General features: G+C 39.8%; 1 protein-coding gene and 1 long non-coding RNA gene across 2 annotated transcripts in view; both read left to right on the top strand.

The window, feature by feature from the left end:
* Positions 1–11,550, top strand: part of KIF14 (kinesin family member 14) — a 54,040-nt gene extending 42,490 nt beyond the window's left edge. Inside the window, exons 26-30 of the mRNA XM_072831340.1 lie at positions 2,628–2,786; positions 3,741–3,863; positions 7,567–7,641; positions 8,909–9,044; positions 9,421–11,550. Of these exons, the coding sequence (XP_072687441.1) occupies positions 2,628–2,786; positions 3,741–3,863; positions 7,567–7,641; positions 8,909–9,044; positions 9,421–9,800 (873 nt within the window). The 3' untranslated portion in view covers positions 9,801–11,550. The remainder of the gene's footprint in view (positions 1–2,627; positions 2,787–3,740; positions 3,864–7,566; positions 7,642–8,908; positions 9,045–9,420) is intronic.
* A 1,323-nt stretch (positions 11,551–12,873) lies between these two features.
* On the top strand, positions 12,874–15,170 carry LOC140635973 (uncharacterized). Its single transcript, XR_012033355.1, has 3 exons — positions 12,874–13,312; positions 13,949–14,101; positions 14,537–15,170. It is a non-coding gene; the product is annotated as an uncharacterized lncRNA (long non-coding RNA).
* The last annotated feature ends 1,537 nt before the right edge of the window (positions 15,171–16,707 follow it).

The following is a 16,707-nucleotide window of genomic DNA, read 5'->3' as shown; positions in this document are numbered from 1 at the left end:
AAGTAAGCTTACTCTCTGTCACATAAAATCTGGAAATAGGCATGGTGGCTCTGCTCAACTCCTTGAGATCCACACACCTTCCAGTACACCCCTTTACCAAGCCTAAAGTACTGCGCTTTATTTCATGGTCCACCATAGCAGTGGAGCTCTGACAGGGTTCGGTGCAGTGGGATGGAAGAAGTGACAAAGAAGAGGAGGGCCAGATGGGTCTTCTTTTAAGGGAAGTTTCTGGAAATTTCCATATGACATTTCTCTTTTTATAGCTTTGGCCAGAACTTCATCACACATACCATATGTAGCTACAAGTATTATTGGGAAATGTGCTTTTTATTCTGGACCGCTGAGTACCTAGTGGAGAATCAAGGATTCTTTTATTACAGAAGGAGTGGGGAATTTGATACTGGATAATACCTAGGCATCTATCATATCAGTAAACTCCTCCACAAGAATTCTTTGAATGAGGGGCCTGAGTGGCTCATTCAGTTAAGCATCCAACTCCTGATTTCGGCTCAGGTCGTGATCTCAGGGTCATGAGATCAACCTGTGTGACAGGCTCTGCGCTCAGTATGGAATCTGCTTAAGATTTTTCTCTCTCCCTTTGCCCTTCCCCTTGCTTGCACATGCACATGTGTGCTCTCCCTCTAAATAAAATCTTAAAAAAACAAACAAACCACGAATTCCTTATAGATGTGCAGGGATTAGATATGAAAATAACAAAAGGGGTAGGTTTCATTTTTTAAAATGGGTGACTTGGCTTCACAACAAAATGTTCTAGAATGTTTGAACAAATCTTATGTTATTGTGTTCACCAAGAGACTTTCTACATTCTATTATTGTAGTAGAAGTTTAGTTGGATCGAATACTTCCTGAGTGGTATATTTACTTGAGAGGATTTGGAAATGTTTGTTTGATTGAGTAATCTAACTGGTCAAATTGAAATCAGATGTTTATTTTTAATTGCCATTATTCTTTCCTAGGAGGCCTTTCTGGGTATTTCCATGACTTGGTTAGGTATTTCTCTTATTTGTTTTTCTGATAACCCTGTACTTTACCTATTATGCCTTTTAATATAACATATTTGCAGGCCTACATACCTCAATGGGCAGTAAGCTTTGGGCAATTAGAGGTGTCCTTTTTCACAAGGACTTGTTATATGATAGATGCTCAGGTGGATACTTGTTATTAAATTAATTATCAATTCACACTGGATGAAGGATCACTTTGGGTAGAAGCAGTGAGGAAACAGAATGACCCTAAGGCAGAGAGATGTATGGCAGACAGGCATGGGTGAAGTCATAGATGGAGGAAAATGCTCTGATAGCACAGAGCCATGAAAAGGAAAGGGAAGGCTGGCTAGAGAGCAAAGCTGGCAGCCAAAACCCGAGGGTCTGACTTCTGCTTGCACCTGGAGAAGGGAACTAGTGGAGGGGTTGTGGCAGAAAAGACAGTGTGAGATATACTTAGTTGGCTCTTAGATTTTAGAGCCAGTTCAGGAACAGAAGAAAATGCCAAAACCCACTATTGGCATTTGGAAATCCAGTGCTTGAACCTCTGCTAAACTGATTCTGTGTCTTTTGGCAAATTGCTTAACTTTTTAAGCCTCCCCATTTTTTCATTGGGAAAGTAAAAAATAACAGTACCTACCTGGCAGGGTTGCTCTGGATGGATGGATGGATGTTAGAAGAAAGTACCTATTAGAGTAACTGGTAGGTAGTTTCTTTCCTTATTTTCATTCTCTAGGAAGAACACTTTGAACTTAACTAGGGGTTGCGACCTATAGCCCTGTGGGAAATGTTTCATGTAAGGAATCAAGGATGGAGCGAATAGGTGACTTGAAGGGGAGATTAGACCAAGCTTAGGACAGACTTCCTTCTGTTAAGTTGGTAAAACTGAATTTAGTGACTATGCTTTCTACCTAAGTGTGGTTTGAGAATTCTTACCTTGTAGCGGGACTATAAGCGTAGCCCAGAAAGCACGCCAAGAGAAGGTAACAGAAAGGAAAGCTCAGGAGGCACCTCCTCATTCCTCTTGGGCATGTGTATGTGTACTCTGGTGTAGAAGCCTTTTGTTTGAAGGGTTGTTTCTCCCCCTTTCACTTCCTTTTCTTCTTCCTTCTCCCCTCGTAAAAGAATGTTTTGTTTTTTAAGATTTTATTTATCTTTTTGAGAGAGAGAAAGCATGAGTGGCAGGGAGGGGCAGAGGGAGATGGAGAAGCAGACTCCCTGCTGAGCAGCCTGATGCAGGGCTTGGTCCCAGGACTCCAGGATCATGACCTGAGCTGAAGACAGACGCTAACTCATAGACCCACCCAGGTGCCCCAGAATATTAACCATCTGTCAGATGACTACTGGGACAGGAAAAGTTCGAAGGCAAAAAAACCCCATCATTTTGTCCCTTTTTTGGTGTGTGTGGCATTTGGCGTGAAGTTATCACTTCTGTCTTCCATAGGGTTAGCTATGTACTTGTCATGTCTCCTATTACTGTAAGGTCTTTGAGGGTAGAGGCTACATCCTAGTCACTGTATCAATGAATACAATTTGTTTTCTTCAGATTGCTTTTCTTGTCTTTTCTTTACCTCCTTTTGTAATCTCATGTATCTGATATACTGATCCATTTTTGTTTTATAGGGATGTTGTTCAGATATCTCGTCAATGGTAAAAGAGGCTCAAAAGAAAATAATCCAGACTATACAACAAGCTGTAAAGTATGTGGGACAATTAGCAGTTCTTAAAGGCAGCAAGTTACATTTCCTGAGAAACAGCAGCAATAAGGTTGCTAGTGTTCAGGTAATTTGGTAATATTAGTTTTTAAAAGACTTCATCTGAGGGATCCCTGGGTGGCGCGGCGGTTTAGCGTCTGCCTTTGGCCCAGGGCGCGATCCTGGACACCCAGGATCGAATCCCACGTCAGGCTCCTGGTGCATGGAGCCTATTTAAAAAAAATAAAAAAATAAAAAAAAATAAAAGACTTCATCTGAGGAACAGTAGACTTCTTATAATAGTATCACTTAACATAATAAGTCATTTTTATTTTAAAATAGTTCATACTTCTAATAGTTTAACAATATGATTCAAAACTGTTTCAATCTAAGTTGGTTAAATGTACTGGATAGTTCTGGAATCCTCACTTGGCCTTTTGGATCTTAGCTTTGATGATAGGTACCTACTCTGGAGGGTTCGCACAGCCAATCAACACAAGAGGAGCTATATAATTCTAGAAAATTTGTATTTGCTTGCTTTAAGTATTTATACCATTGAAAACATAGTATTCTATTAGAATGTTACTGTATTCTAGCAATACAGCTTCTTGCCTAAGATGACATTCCCCCCCCCCCTTTTTTTTTTTTTAATTTTACTTAGTTAACAAACAGTGCAGTATTGGTTTCTGGAGAATTCAGTGATTCATCACTTACATGTAACACCTTGTGCTCATCACACCAAGTACCTTCCTTTTTTTTTTTTTTTTTTTTTTTAAGTACCTTCCTTAATATCTATCAGCCGTCTGGCCTATCACCCACCCACCTCCCTCACTCAAACATTCCTTATTACATGTTATACGTGGAATGCTAAATTACAGATTTGTTACTTTTATTTTAGACTGTTCTTATTCCAGCTTTAGCTGAATTAAGAAACCTGGAACTTACTATAATCCTAAAATAAATTGAAAATATAACTTAAACGTATAATTAAAAATATATATATAAAACCTGAGTTTTCCAGATAATGCTTAACTTTTTCTAGGAGGATTTCATGGATGCTCTTTGTGATGGTGTAAGTTTAGGAATGAAGATTCTATTAGATTCTGGACTAGAAAAAGCAAAAGAACTTCAGCATGAACTGTTAAGGCAGTGTACCCAAAATGAGGTAAGAGGAATAAAAGAACATTCTGTATAGTACCAGATGGTTTATAAAGTCGATTTTTAGAAAATAGTTTAATTAAACTAAATTGGATTCTTATAAATTTATGTATTTTAATTTGTTGACTTTTTTTTTTTTTAATTGAAAAGGCTGATGTTAACATTATGCCATGGTGATATTTTCCCAAGGTACTCTGGAGTCACTGCAGCCTCTGGAGTATACTTTTGCCAAATCCTGTCAGTTACTGTCAGTGAGCATTCAGTCTGTGGATAGACTCTAGAGCAGAATGGTGTATGGCAGTGACATCTAGTGTTCATTCTCTGCCTGTCTTTTTCTTCCTGATTTTTGTTTAGATCTCTACTTTTCCACTTAAGACTAGAAATTGCCATTTATTGATCCAATATTTTAAACAATCTTTTGCCAAAGACGTTCACATCTGTTATTTCATATCAAAATACAGAATCAATGAAGATTTGAGTGACTTCCTAAAATATGCTTCCTCCCCACCTCCTCCAGCTAAGTAATATTAAAACATAAAACCAGTTGCTGTCTTAAGAGGTGGCACTGTGTTTAAAACCTGTCTCTGTCACTTATCAGTGATCATTTATCAAGTTGATGCTCTGGCTGATTCTTCACCTGTCCTTTGTAATAATACTTATGTCCTAGGTTGTGAGTCATTTATTTATTAAATAATTTCCCAGTAAAAACTGTAGGACTAGGTGCTTTACATATAATAGTGGTGAACCTCACCACTTTAAAGGTAGGAATTTCTCGTGTTCCTCTGGGTTTCACTGAGCTGGAGTACCTTGTCCGGTCGTCCTGAGCCAGGGTTTTATATTCTATGTACTTGACTACAAAACTCAGCATGCTCTGAAAATAAGGTTTGTAAATCATTGTTCATGCATGTTAATTTTCTATATTAAGAGTTATTATTAGTGAATTGGGGACTCTGAAGATAAGTTGAAATCTTTATGGCAATCAATCTCAGAGACCTGTCTGTTCTAGAATCTTGTTGTAACAACTTTTTGTTAAAACCATCCCTGCCTGTTCCATTTCTTTTTCTGGAGTCAGTTAGCTGGGATGGAGCTACCTGGGCATGTTGTGGTTCCTGAGATCATCCCCACTAGGATAGATACTCATTTAGATACACATTGATTGATCTAGGAAATTAAATCAGGTGGAGGACTGTTAGCTTCCACCCCTCTGACTAATTGTTTCCAGAAAGGCATCGAGTAAGTTAGATTTTTTTTTTCCCTTTTAGAAAAACCTTTTCACTGATGTATATTTAGCTTCTTTATTAGGAGAGAAACTTTCCATGTAAGCCAGAGGGGATCTCCATTTCTTTCCTTAGACTAAAGGGTACATGGATTAATCGCTGCCTAAACTGTCTCAGAGCTGGAGAAGACCATGAACATTTTTTCTTTTAAGATTTTACTTATTTATTCATGAGAGACACGGGGAGAGAGGCAGACTCCCTGTAGGGAGCCCTGTGTGGGACTCAATCCGGGGATTCCAGGATCACAGCCCTGGGCTGAAGGCAGACCCTCAACCACTGAGCCACCCAGGCATCCCTATTTTTTTTTTTTTTTGAGATTTTATTGATTTATTTTGAGAGAGAGAGACAGAGAGAGAGAGAGAGAGAGAGAGAAGGAGAGTGCACAGGCAGGGAGAGGGGCAGAGGTAGAGGGAGAAGCAGACCCCCACTGAGCAGGGAGCCTGATTCAGGGCTTGATCATGACCTGAACCAAAGGCAGATGCTTAGCTGATTGAGCCCCCCGCCAGGCACCCTGACACTGAACATTAAATTGTTCTCCTACTTCCTGTGTAGCCTTGAGCTGCTTATCTGAACCTCACTTGTCACATTTAAAAAGTGAGGATGATCATACGTATTTCATAACATTGTTCTGAGGTTATGTGAAATTAAGAACAATGTATAGGAAAATGCTAAATACAGTGCCTGGCAAATCTTAGGTCCCTCAGCTTGCCTGCACTTGTGCTTTGTGTATGTTTGCCTTTCTCACTTTGTGTTTTGTTTGTAAAATAAAAATGAATTCAAAGGCGCTCATTTTGTCACTAAATCAAGATACGGGGGTCTGATCATGTCCCAGGAGACATAAGGCTGATTTCAGTTCTATAATGCAACTTTGAGGAAAGTGGACTCATACTGACCACTGCTGACATCTCTAGCTTGGTTTTGCCCAGCAGCAACACCATTTATCACTAAAGCACTCTATCTGTCACTGTTTGCAAAGTAGCATTTCTGCTGGCAGAAAAAGTGCAAGAGGGTTTAGAACAAGTTAATGAAAAGCAGAGATGAAGTAATACCTGTGAATGTGCTTAGTAAGTAGTAAAGCAGAATGCAGATGTTAGCTTTGCTGTTGTTTTGAGGAAATACACAGCAAAAGGGTCAGGCCCATCTTGCATAAAATTCATATTATCTGCATTTTCATGAAGATTTCTACTTCCCTTCCTCTCATTTTCTCTATGCCATAGCTGTATAGTCACAGTGGGGTTTAGCTTGTATTCTTGTAAGTTAAAGCTCAAGAACCTGTGGAAGGAAAACAAAGAATCTGAAGAAATAGAAAATGGGTTCAAACATAAGGCATTGGAATTATAATTGTAAAGCTGGTGCCAGGGGAAAAAAGAATTTGTGTGTGGTTTTGTTTTTGTTTTTTACCACATAGGGGAAATTTAAGTTAGACCTAGGGAAGTGCTGTGTGGGTAAAGCCAATTAAATTCTTATATCACAATCCCTCAGCAGAAATTAAGTGAGAAGGTGCCTTACGGGGGCAGCATTGAGCAGTGCAAAAGCAAAGGCTTGGAATTTAGGCTGGGGTTCTCACACTGGTTCTGAGTCTTAGGAGCTTGGAATCTGTTTTCTTGTTTGTAAACGGAAGACAATTACATATGCAGCCTAGAGTTATAATTGAGAAGCAAATAATAAAATATGTGAGTGAAATAACTTGGATATATGAAGACAAATACTGTATAATCTCACTTGTATGTGGAATTAAAAAAAAGGCTTAACTCATAGAAACAGAACAGATTAGGGTTACTTGAGGCAGAAAGGAGGTGGGGGTAGGTGAAATAGGTGCAGGTGGTCCAGAAGTCCCAGCTTCCAGCTGTACAGTGAAGAAGCCCTGAGGATGTAACGTATAGCACGGGGACTATAGTTAATAAGACCTACTGTATTGTAGTTTTGAAAGTTGCTAGGAGAGTAGATCTTAAAAGTTCTCATCACAAGAAAAAAGTTGTAACTATATGAGGTAATGGATGTTAACTAAACTTTGATCATTTTGTATATTGAATCATTATGCTGTACACTTCACTACAATGTTATATGTCAAATATATCTCAGTAAAACTGGGGAAAATGTAAATATAGTTCTTAGCGCATCATATCACCCTCTTCCAAGGGAAGTCTTAGAAATTTCATTCCTATAAATATTTAAATGTAAGACAAAATGCTGTTATTATCACAAACATCAGTGTATCTATATTTAATGTAGAACCAATGTGCAATTTATTTTGAAAGAAATTCTGCTTACATGATTTAGGTACTTAAGTTATTTAATTGCAGTCCCAATAATAGAACTCTAGTCTTGACTTCTTAGAATAAAATTCTACCCCATCTTGTCCTATAGTGTTCTGGGATTTTTAAAGTTCTAAATAATTATTTATGTAATAAGATATATTAACATTCTGTATAGGTTACCAAACAGATGAAAGCTAAAGCCACGGAATTGATTGGATGTCTTGAAAATATGTTTGCTGAGTGGAAAACAGTAAGAGAAGCTTTAATGTTTACTTTTGTTGGTGTATTTTATCATTTCATTCAAAGTATGAATATATGTTTATTTCAGTTTTTATCCTTAGCCAGACAATTCTTTTGTGCATGGTTAGTTGTAGCATGTATAATAGCTCTCTAGTTACTTCCTCTTGGATGTCATAACTTATTTGTTTTAGTAATAGATGATATTGTATGGAAATTGATTAATGTTAATGTATTTTATCTATTTCTTACTACTACTGGTTTAGTAACTGTCAGCTTTTCCTGGGACAGTCATTGGCTAAAATATTGTGTTTAATAATCAGTATGCCTAAAGATTTAAAAATATAAGTGAATTAGACAAATTTTTTTAAAGATTTTATTTATTTATTCATGAGAAACACACAGAGAGAGACAGAGACACAGGCAGAGGGAGAAGCAGGCACCCTGTGGGGGAGCACAATGTGGGACTCGATCCCAGGGCCTCAGGATCATGACCTGAGCCAAAGGCAGACATTCAACCAGTGAGCCACCCGGGTGCTCCAATTATTTTATTTTCATGTCAAGTAAATAGAAAAATATAAACTAAGTATATAATCAATGTGTCAAAAAGGAGAGAAATACCATCTTGAAAATTTTTATTTACATAAAAATAAATGGGAGATATATAAAGTTGAACTCTAAAAAATTAATTTATCTTTTATATTGGATGATAAAGGGTACTGTTTTATTTCATCCCCAGGTAATGATGATGATTGAACTTTGATTTACAATTAATTTAAAATTCTTGGGGCAGGGATCCCTGGATGGCGCAGCGGTTTGGCGCCTGCCTTTGGCCCAGGGCGCGATCCTGGAGACCCGGGATCGAATCCCACGTCGGGCTCCCGGTGCATGGAGCCTGCTTCTCCCTCTGCCTGTGTCTCTGCCTCTCTCTCTCTCTGTGACTATCACAAATAAATAAATAAATACCTTAAAAAAAAAAAATTTAAAATTCTTGGGGCACCTGGCTGGCTAAATCCATGAGGCATGCAACTCTTGATCTCTTAGGTGTAAAGCTTAGTTTAATTTTTTTTTAAATTTAAAAAATAAAGTTAATTTAAAGTTCTTATTTCTTTTAAAAAAGTAATTACTGATTTTGTATTTTGGTGAACTAGGCACCGGTGAAGAAATTAAACTCATTTTCTTTCTTGAAGATACGATTCTGGTGATTAAAATCGTATTGACCAAGCCTTACTGTCATGTAGCCTATTTTGTATTTTTAAAAATATTAACTTTATTTATAGAAAAGTTTCAGAACTCAACTACAACAGAATTCTGGATACCAAGATGTGAAGAAGATGGTTAATTTTGCACCAGAATTCCTGAAGTTAAAACATTGCTTGGAGCAAACTATTCAGATTATTATTTCTGCATTGAGAGGTATATATTCCAGACAGAATTTGTAATTAATCAAAATTTTATAGTTTAAAGACTCTCATTTTTTAATTTCTAGTCTAACTCATTAATTAAAGTCTAATTAATGCTACTTCCTTAACATTAATTACCAATATAGGAACTTGTTTGGTTGTATTCCCACTTAATGTATATAAATACTTTGCCTAAATAATTAGATCCCAAAAAACCAAGTGCTTATTTAGCAGATAAGCTTATCAAGTATACTTATAAGTATACTTAATCTTAAATAGTTTAGATTTGTCTTGATAGGGTTACTTTGACCTAAAAGATAGAGTCATAAAAGAGTAATAAATACTTGATAAAAAAAGGATTAATTAACTTTTTTCTAATCCTTGCATAGGATGCCATAGTGACAAAAATCTTCTCCAGAATTGTGTTGAAAGTCTTTGCAGCTTGGCCAAGGATTTTCATGATGACTTGAGCATGTGCTCTACTTCTCTTGACAACTGTGAGAAGAGAATACCCCAAGTTGGCCACGGGGGACTAGAATCTGTAGTCAAGTCACTCCTCTTATGTTTGGAATCTGAAGAAAGACCTGATTTGTTGAAATCCTGGGAAACTTGTAATCAAAATACCAGGGAAGAAGGACAACAATCTAAATCAAGCAGGACTGATTCCGTTAGGAATAAAGGTGTACCAAAGCGTGTCTATGAACTCCATGGCTCATCCCCAGCAGGGACCTCAGAGGAAAGCACACCCAGGAGGATTCAGTGGGTGTGAATTCTGATACATAGGCTCTTTAGGACCATCCATGAAAGAGAGAGAACACTGGGTAGGCAATTTTCCTTATGTAGGAGAATATAAAAAGCAGGAAGTCAGCATAAATGTTTCAAAGAAGTCCACATCTGTTGGTGGCCTTCTATTGGGTGTGGACAGTATGAGCATTATGGAATCCCAATTTCAGAATGTGTATTCGGAAGTTTCTCGGCAGACAATTTTAAATAGGTACTCACTGTGCTGGAACATAGTGGCAAGAGAATGAAATTAGGAGCTGGAAAACAGGCGAGTGGTCATTTCTCCAGTTTCTCATTGCCTTGGATTTTAAATGTTTATTTTTAGCATTGATATACTCTCTCTGGTTGGTTCTTGAGCTTTGTGTAAATGGTTACTATAGTCGTTATAAGTTATTTTTTCATGAGTGGAAATGCATGAAGAGCAAAGTTACCTTTGTTCCTGTGCCTTCTCTCCCCTGCAAATAACTACAAGGAGGTTTATGGTCAAATTGCCGATATCGGTTTAACTAAGGCAGCTTAACCTGCATGTTAATATCTAAAATTGCTGCTCGAAAGTTTAACTGGTTGCCATTTTGAATAGTGCATTCAAGGGCAGTTTCCTTTTCTTTCCAAATGAGAAGTAGTTACCTGAATATCGTATAATTTTATATTAATAATATGGCTGCTGACATAATAGTTCACCATGTTATCTATGTTCCACAATGGGGGCTTTATGAATATAGTTTAAAACCAATTAAATGTTGCCAGAATCTCACTTACCTTTTGCACGGTGTTAGGAAATCAGAGGCTGGACGTTTTCTTGATGATGCTTGTTTGGTTAAAGGTGTAATGAGTTTGTACATGATTTGGTAAAGATTGAAGATCCCTATTATATCTCACAGTTTTAAAAAGCCTTAGTTTGCAATCAGGTAATAAAGAGAATATTCTCCTTTTGGGATCTTTTGTTAAGGAAATAGTTTGACATTTTTCACCACAAGCATATGTGTAATTTGGAAAGATACTTAGTGATTCTGTGTGGGTGATATTGAGCAGTTTCTGGAGAATGATTCTTTTAAATAAACTGATCTTTCATGGGCCCTTTTCACTTGCAGATATATATCACTTGTCCATTTGGCATGACAAGTGAAAATTGGATATTAGTACCATGGGTAAGTTCAGTAACTTCCTTGTTGGGAAGAGATTGTAGGCAAATACTGGTTATTGTAGCCAGAACAATGTTAATAAACCATGTGCTGTGTAGCCAGGTGCTTTAAAATGGTGAAGTGTAGCAAATTTGCTTTTCTTTCTTTTTTTTTTTTTTCTTTTCTTTCTGGCATTTAGGCTTGTATTCTTTCTGAGGTTCTAAACATATTTTTAATAGTCAGTGCTCTGCCAAGAGGCACTTTTGCTATCAAGTTTTTTTTTTTTTTTTTTTTGCTATCAAGTTTTATGAAGTATAGATATACATATAAGAACTTTGCCTGAACTTCTTTGAACTTTCTAAAGTATCAATACAGTAGTTTTCATCTTGGTTTGGTACGTAATATTTATTTCATGCTTTCTAAACTCATGACTTCATTGGTCAGAAACCTATTAGTGTCTTTGTAAAATTTTGTGTAAATATATATATTTATGCTTTTAAGTAAATTGTTATACAGTATTCAAATGAATGATGAGAATATATTTACTGTTAGAATCATGTGCACTGATAAATGTTATAAAGAGAATGCCTTTAATAAATCTTACTGGCTCCAGAATTCTCTCTCTTGGTCTCTGTTTTTTTATTTTATTGATTTTCTTCATTTACTTTATTTCTGACTCAAAATTGCCATAATAGCTCTGATTTGATAATAGTCATACTAGTTACATCATAGGTTTGTATGCAGTTATGTATAACTGTGGATAATAATTATACTGATTCTGCAAATCAAATAATTAGGTGATACTAAACAATAATAATATTATTATGACTACTGCTTAGATTTTTTTATTTCAACATTGTCTTTTTGCACTTGATTGTCTGGGATAGGTTCACCCCCATGTGCTGTAGCAGAAAGGCCATGAGCTTTGGAGTTTGACGAAATTTTCACACATTTGGACTATGAATCCCAGTGAGGCTAGATAGTAACTGTATGACCTAAGACAAAAGTTGTGTGCTGTCTTTTTACCTATTTCCTCATCTGCAGAAAGAAAAGTAATACCCACCTCATGGACTCCCCAAACATTAAATAAGAAAAATGTAGGAATAAGTCCTGACAAGTCATGGGTTGTTAGTAAATATTGGTGTCTGTCCTTTCCTATTACTGGCAACTAAACCCTTGTCATCATGCATACGGGGCCATACTTGCTGCATGCCTGTGCTGTTTATGACCGTCTGCCACTGTGCCAAGTTGAATTGCGATCCTTTAAACAGCTCCATACTTGGAAATATATCATCTGCTACCATTAGGTTCCATGATAATAAAAGGAACTAAACAGTATCTCACTGGCCTTAATGAAGGTTCAGTGGGATGTAGATGTGTCCTTCATGAGGCCCCTCTGATGTTTTCAGCAAAATACTGTTTAGTTAACTAATTAGCATTTAAAAAATTGCAGTACCTAACTATGTGCCAATAGCAATTTTGAGATTTTTATCTAAATATGGAAAGAGTTCATCTATTGCAGAGGAGGGGGAAAGGTGTCAGTTTGAGTTAAAAGGAGGTTGATCTGTTCAGCTTCTTGTGCGTGATTCATCAGGGAAGCTTGTGCTCTGGATTTAGCAAGTTAGTCATTGCATGATATAATCAAGACTTTCTTTTCATCTTTCGTCTTTTAACCATCGTTGGCTTATGGGCCTTTTAGAAGTGGAGTATGGGCATTTAGTTTAATATCATCTGATAGCTAGCTTTGTTCCACTTATTCCAATAATCATTTATTTAGTGCCAGGTGTACTTCTAGTGCAAAGTCATAGAAACATGAAAAAAAAAAAAAAGGTTAGATTGCCTCCAATCCCAGACTCTTGAAAGACCCAATTTGTTGGGTCCCCAGTTGTTCATAACATTATACCTTCTTAGTGCAGAAGACCTCTCGACACAGTGAAGCTGAACTACATGAGAACCACCAGAGAGTTCCTGATTGATTCAAGAAAGAATCCGGAGGACACTGTTTTGATTAAGCACGTGGCTATTCACATGTCCCATCGCCAAATGGCTTGGAGTTTGGATGCTCATAGATTTTTAAGAATTTAAGAAGAAATTCACCATCTTTTCTGAGAAGGAGTCATGCTTTTGTTCCTCTGGCTGATTTTGGTGTAAACATCTGAATTTGTCTACATCGTCAAGCACCTGCCCTTGAGGCACCAAAAAGATAAGGAATCTGACGTTTTGAAAATGGGTGTCGCTTCTTGTGACCCTTCTCCTTTCTGTCTTCCAAGCCCCCCGTTTTGGATGCTGTGCTGTGCAGTCATCGTTGACTTTCCTCATCTTCCAGCATCTCCATTGCTGGCGGCTCCCCCCGCCTCCTGAAACTGCCCTTGCTCAGGTCAGTGGTGATCTTCTAACTGCAAAATCCAAAGCAATTCTTCAGTCTTCATCTTACTTGATGGCTTCTTCTCTTTAGGAATTCTTTCCTCGGGCATGGCTGGGCAGCCCCTGTGGTGCAGCGGTTTAGCGCCGCCTTCAGCCCAGGGCATGATCCTGGAGACCCTGGATCGAGTCCCGTTTCCGGCTCCCTGGATGGAGCCTCCTTCTCGCTCTGCCTGTGTCTCTGCCTCTCTCTCTCTGTCTGTCATGAATAAATAATCTTAAAAGAAAAAAATTCCTCACCAGGAGTACCTGGGTGGGGGTGGGGGGACTCAGTCAGTTAAGTGTTGGACTCTTGATTTTGGCTCAGGTCATGATCTCATGTCGTGAGATCCAGCTGTGTATCAGACTTCGCACTTAGCACAGAGTCGGCTTGACCGTCTCCTCCCTCTGCCACTCACCACCTCAAATAAATAAAATAAAATAAAATAAAATTAAATTAAATTAATATAATAATAAAATAATAAAATAAAAAATTCTTTCCTCTTGTGTCCCCATAACAGAAAACTCTGGCTTCTCCTCCCTCTCTGATTAGTTTTTGATTTTTTTCAACTCCATGTATTTCTCATCCTCCACCTATTCTTTTAAATCCTAGTGTTCCTGAGGACTCTGTGCCCAGTGGCCTCCCCTTTGAAGTCTACTGCTCTCCCTAAGGACAGCGAATGGTGTAACTATCAAAGATGCAGGTTTTAGAGGCCCTGCCAATCAGCCCCTCGCTTCCTGGCAGCTTCCTGAACAGCGGCACACAGTGAGCCCAAGATCTTTGTCCTAGGTGACTCAGGGGATGGGGGCGCTTTCAACAAACATGACGAATACAGGAAGAATTAGATTTAAGGGGTGAGGGGGATGAGGTAATTTAAAGAAATATATTTACTTATTCCTGAGAGACACAGACCGAGGGAGAAGCAGGCTCCCTGTGGGGAGCCTGACATGGGGCACTCGATCCTGGGACCCGGGGTCATGCCCTGGGCCGAAGGCAGACGCTCAACCACCCAGGTGCCCCGAGGTAATTTTTTAGATAAACGTTTAAATTTAAGGTGGCTGTCGTACCACAAGGTAGACAAGCAGAATAAGGAGCTCCAGGGAAAGAAATGCAAATTTGGGAGTATCAGCTCGTACCTGGTGGTTCAAACTGCTCAAGCGGTGAATGAAACCAATCAACACAGCGGCTGACTTTTCTTAGGTTACCATGCACCAGGGTTTCCGGGCTCACTGCCGTAGCTGGACCATCCTTTCCCCCTCACGGCCGTGACTGTCAGGTGGGTACCGTTATCATCATCATTTTAGAAACAGGAAACTGATTTCTATCCCAACAGATTTTTCCTGGTCCTTGGACTCCCTCTACCTGCGATCGTACAGTGTGTGTGCACATGTCTGGTTTCTTTCACTCAACAAAACGTCGTGTGGTCCGTCCAGGCTGGTATGGGAAGCAGCTCTTCAGCCCTGGGCGCCGAGGGGTCCGTGAATCACACCCTGAACGGTTTAGCCCTTCACCTGTTGATGGACATGGGAATTCTTTCCAGTTTGGCCCTTTGCCCGTGTGGATCTCACGGCTTTTCTCCATTTCAGTGTGGGCCTTGCTCAAGCTCTACTTTTAGGATTGGAGGGGGCTCTTCTTGCATTTTTTTTCCTTCCAAACTTTTAGTCATTTCCGTTAATGTCTCTGTGAGGCCTCCCTGGTCAGCAGGATCGAGGCTCCCCGCGGCCCTGGAATGCTTGCTACTCCCCGCCCGTGCCCCCCCTCGGTCCCCCACGCACCCCTTTCTTCTGTGCCGTTCCTAGGCCCGCTGGCTTGCTGCCCATACCCCGCTGCCCCTGCGAGCATTCCGAACAGAATCTTCTGTACCTTCCGGGCTACCTCCCCAGCAGGCAAACCCCGAGGAGTCTAGATAAACCTCACCTGTTTAACACTCAAGAATGGAGAAGGAAGAAAGGCTGCTTCGAGCTCCTAAACTTGACTTCACATTCTCTCCCTGCCTCTCATGTGAACCGAGCCCCTTCCTCACCACGTAATCGGGGACACAAATGGGTTGAAGTGGACAATGAAGTCACTTAAAGATGGAAAAAGAAAACTATCTCAAACCTCGTCTAGGCCGCCACTCCTTTCCGTGGTGGAATTTGCAACCTCTTTCTGGGAAGGAGTTAGCGTTCCTGATAAAACGCTTGAGGAATGTCCTGCTAGAACAAAAATGAGATTATAAACTTCTGGGAAGCTGAGTTACTCAGCTGATGAACCGAATCCTCTTTAACCAGACTTTTTTTCTTTTTTTTTTTTTTTTAAATCCTTTGTTTCTTTAACCGTTCTTGTTCCTATAAAATCTCTTCACCGAAAAGGTCTCTTGGAACCAACTTGCTCACAAAGGGCCTCTTTCCTGGCAGCGACTTTGAAATCAAACTCTGGCATGTGTAATCGATTTGAGATGTTGCTTTGCCATTCTGAGAGCATTCTGGGTGATAATTTAGGCAAAGTTGAAGTTAATATAAATCACTTTTTTTATAAAGATTTTATTCATTTATTAGAGAGCACAAGCAGAGAGAAGAGGGTGATGGGGAGGGAGAAGCAGGCTCCCTGCTGACCAGAGAGCCTGATGTGGGGCTCGATCCCAGAACCTGAGCTGAAGGCAGACCCCTAACTGACTGAGCCACTCAGGCGCCCCCATAAGTCACTTTTCATAGATTTAAGCATTCAACAATTTTTTTCAAGTACTTCCTTGTTTCTGCTTATTTTATTATTTTAAAAAATGTTTTTTATTGATTGATTTGAGGCAGGATGGGGAGGTGGGCAGCAGAGGGAGAGGGAGAAGCAGACTCTGAGCTGAGTGTGGGGCCCGACACAGGGCTCGATCTCCTGACCCTGAGATCATGTCCTGAGCCGAAGTCAAGACCCGGATGCTTAACCGACTGAGCCTCCCAGGAATCCCTGGCTGTGTTTGGGGAGAAGCCATCAAAGGAGGCGAGGAGTCAGAGGAGAACGCAGGGCTAGGGCCCTGGCTGCCCCAACAGCTAGGGGGGAAAGCCAGAAAGAGGCGGAGGGGAAAAACAAACCCCTCGATCGTAAAGACAACCCCAGGGATGGGGCTGAGGACCCCACACCAGGCAGCAGGCACGTGGGACTTCAGGCCTGCCAGCCCTGGGCTCGGGTGCCACCCTGCCCTTTATCGCGTGACTCTGGGCAAGTCGCAGCCTCCCCGTGCTCAGCTTCCAGCTGGGAGAGTCGCCGCATTGTTAGGCTGGTGCCGTGCTTAGGCCTGGGACTGGCAGCGGCTTCAGCGAGAAGCGGTCATCACTACACGTCAGTACTAGGAACGGATGGATCTTACCTACCCGAGGGCCGCCCCAGTGGCTCAGCTGGTC

Source organism: Canis lupus, chromosome 6, assembly GCF_048164855.1.
Source record: "Canis lupus baileyi chromosome 6, mCanLup2.hap1, whole genome shotgun sequence".
In the NCBI taxonomy this organism is placed as follows: domain Eukaryota; kingdom Metazoa; phylum Chordata; class Mammalia; order Carnivora; family Canidae; genus Canis; species Canis lupus.
The sequence above is the reverse complement of the archived record's forward strand: the minus strand, read 5'-3'. Positions and strand labels throughout refer to the sequence as shown.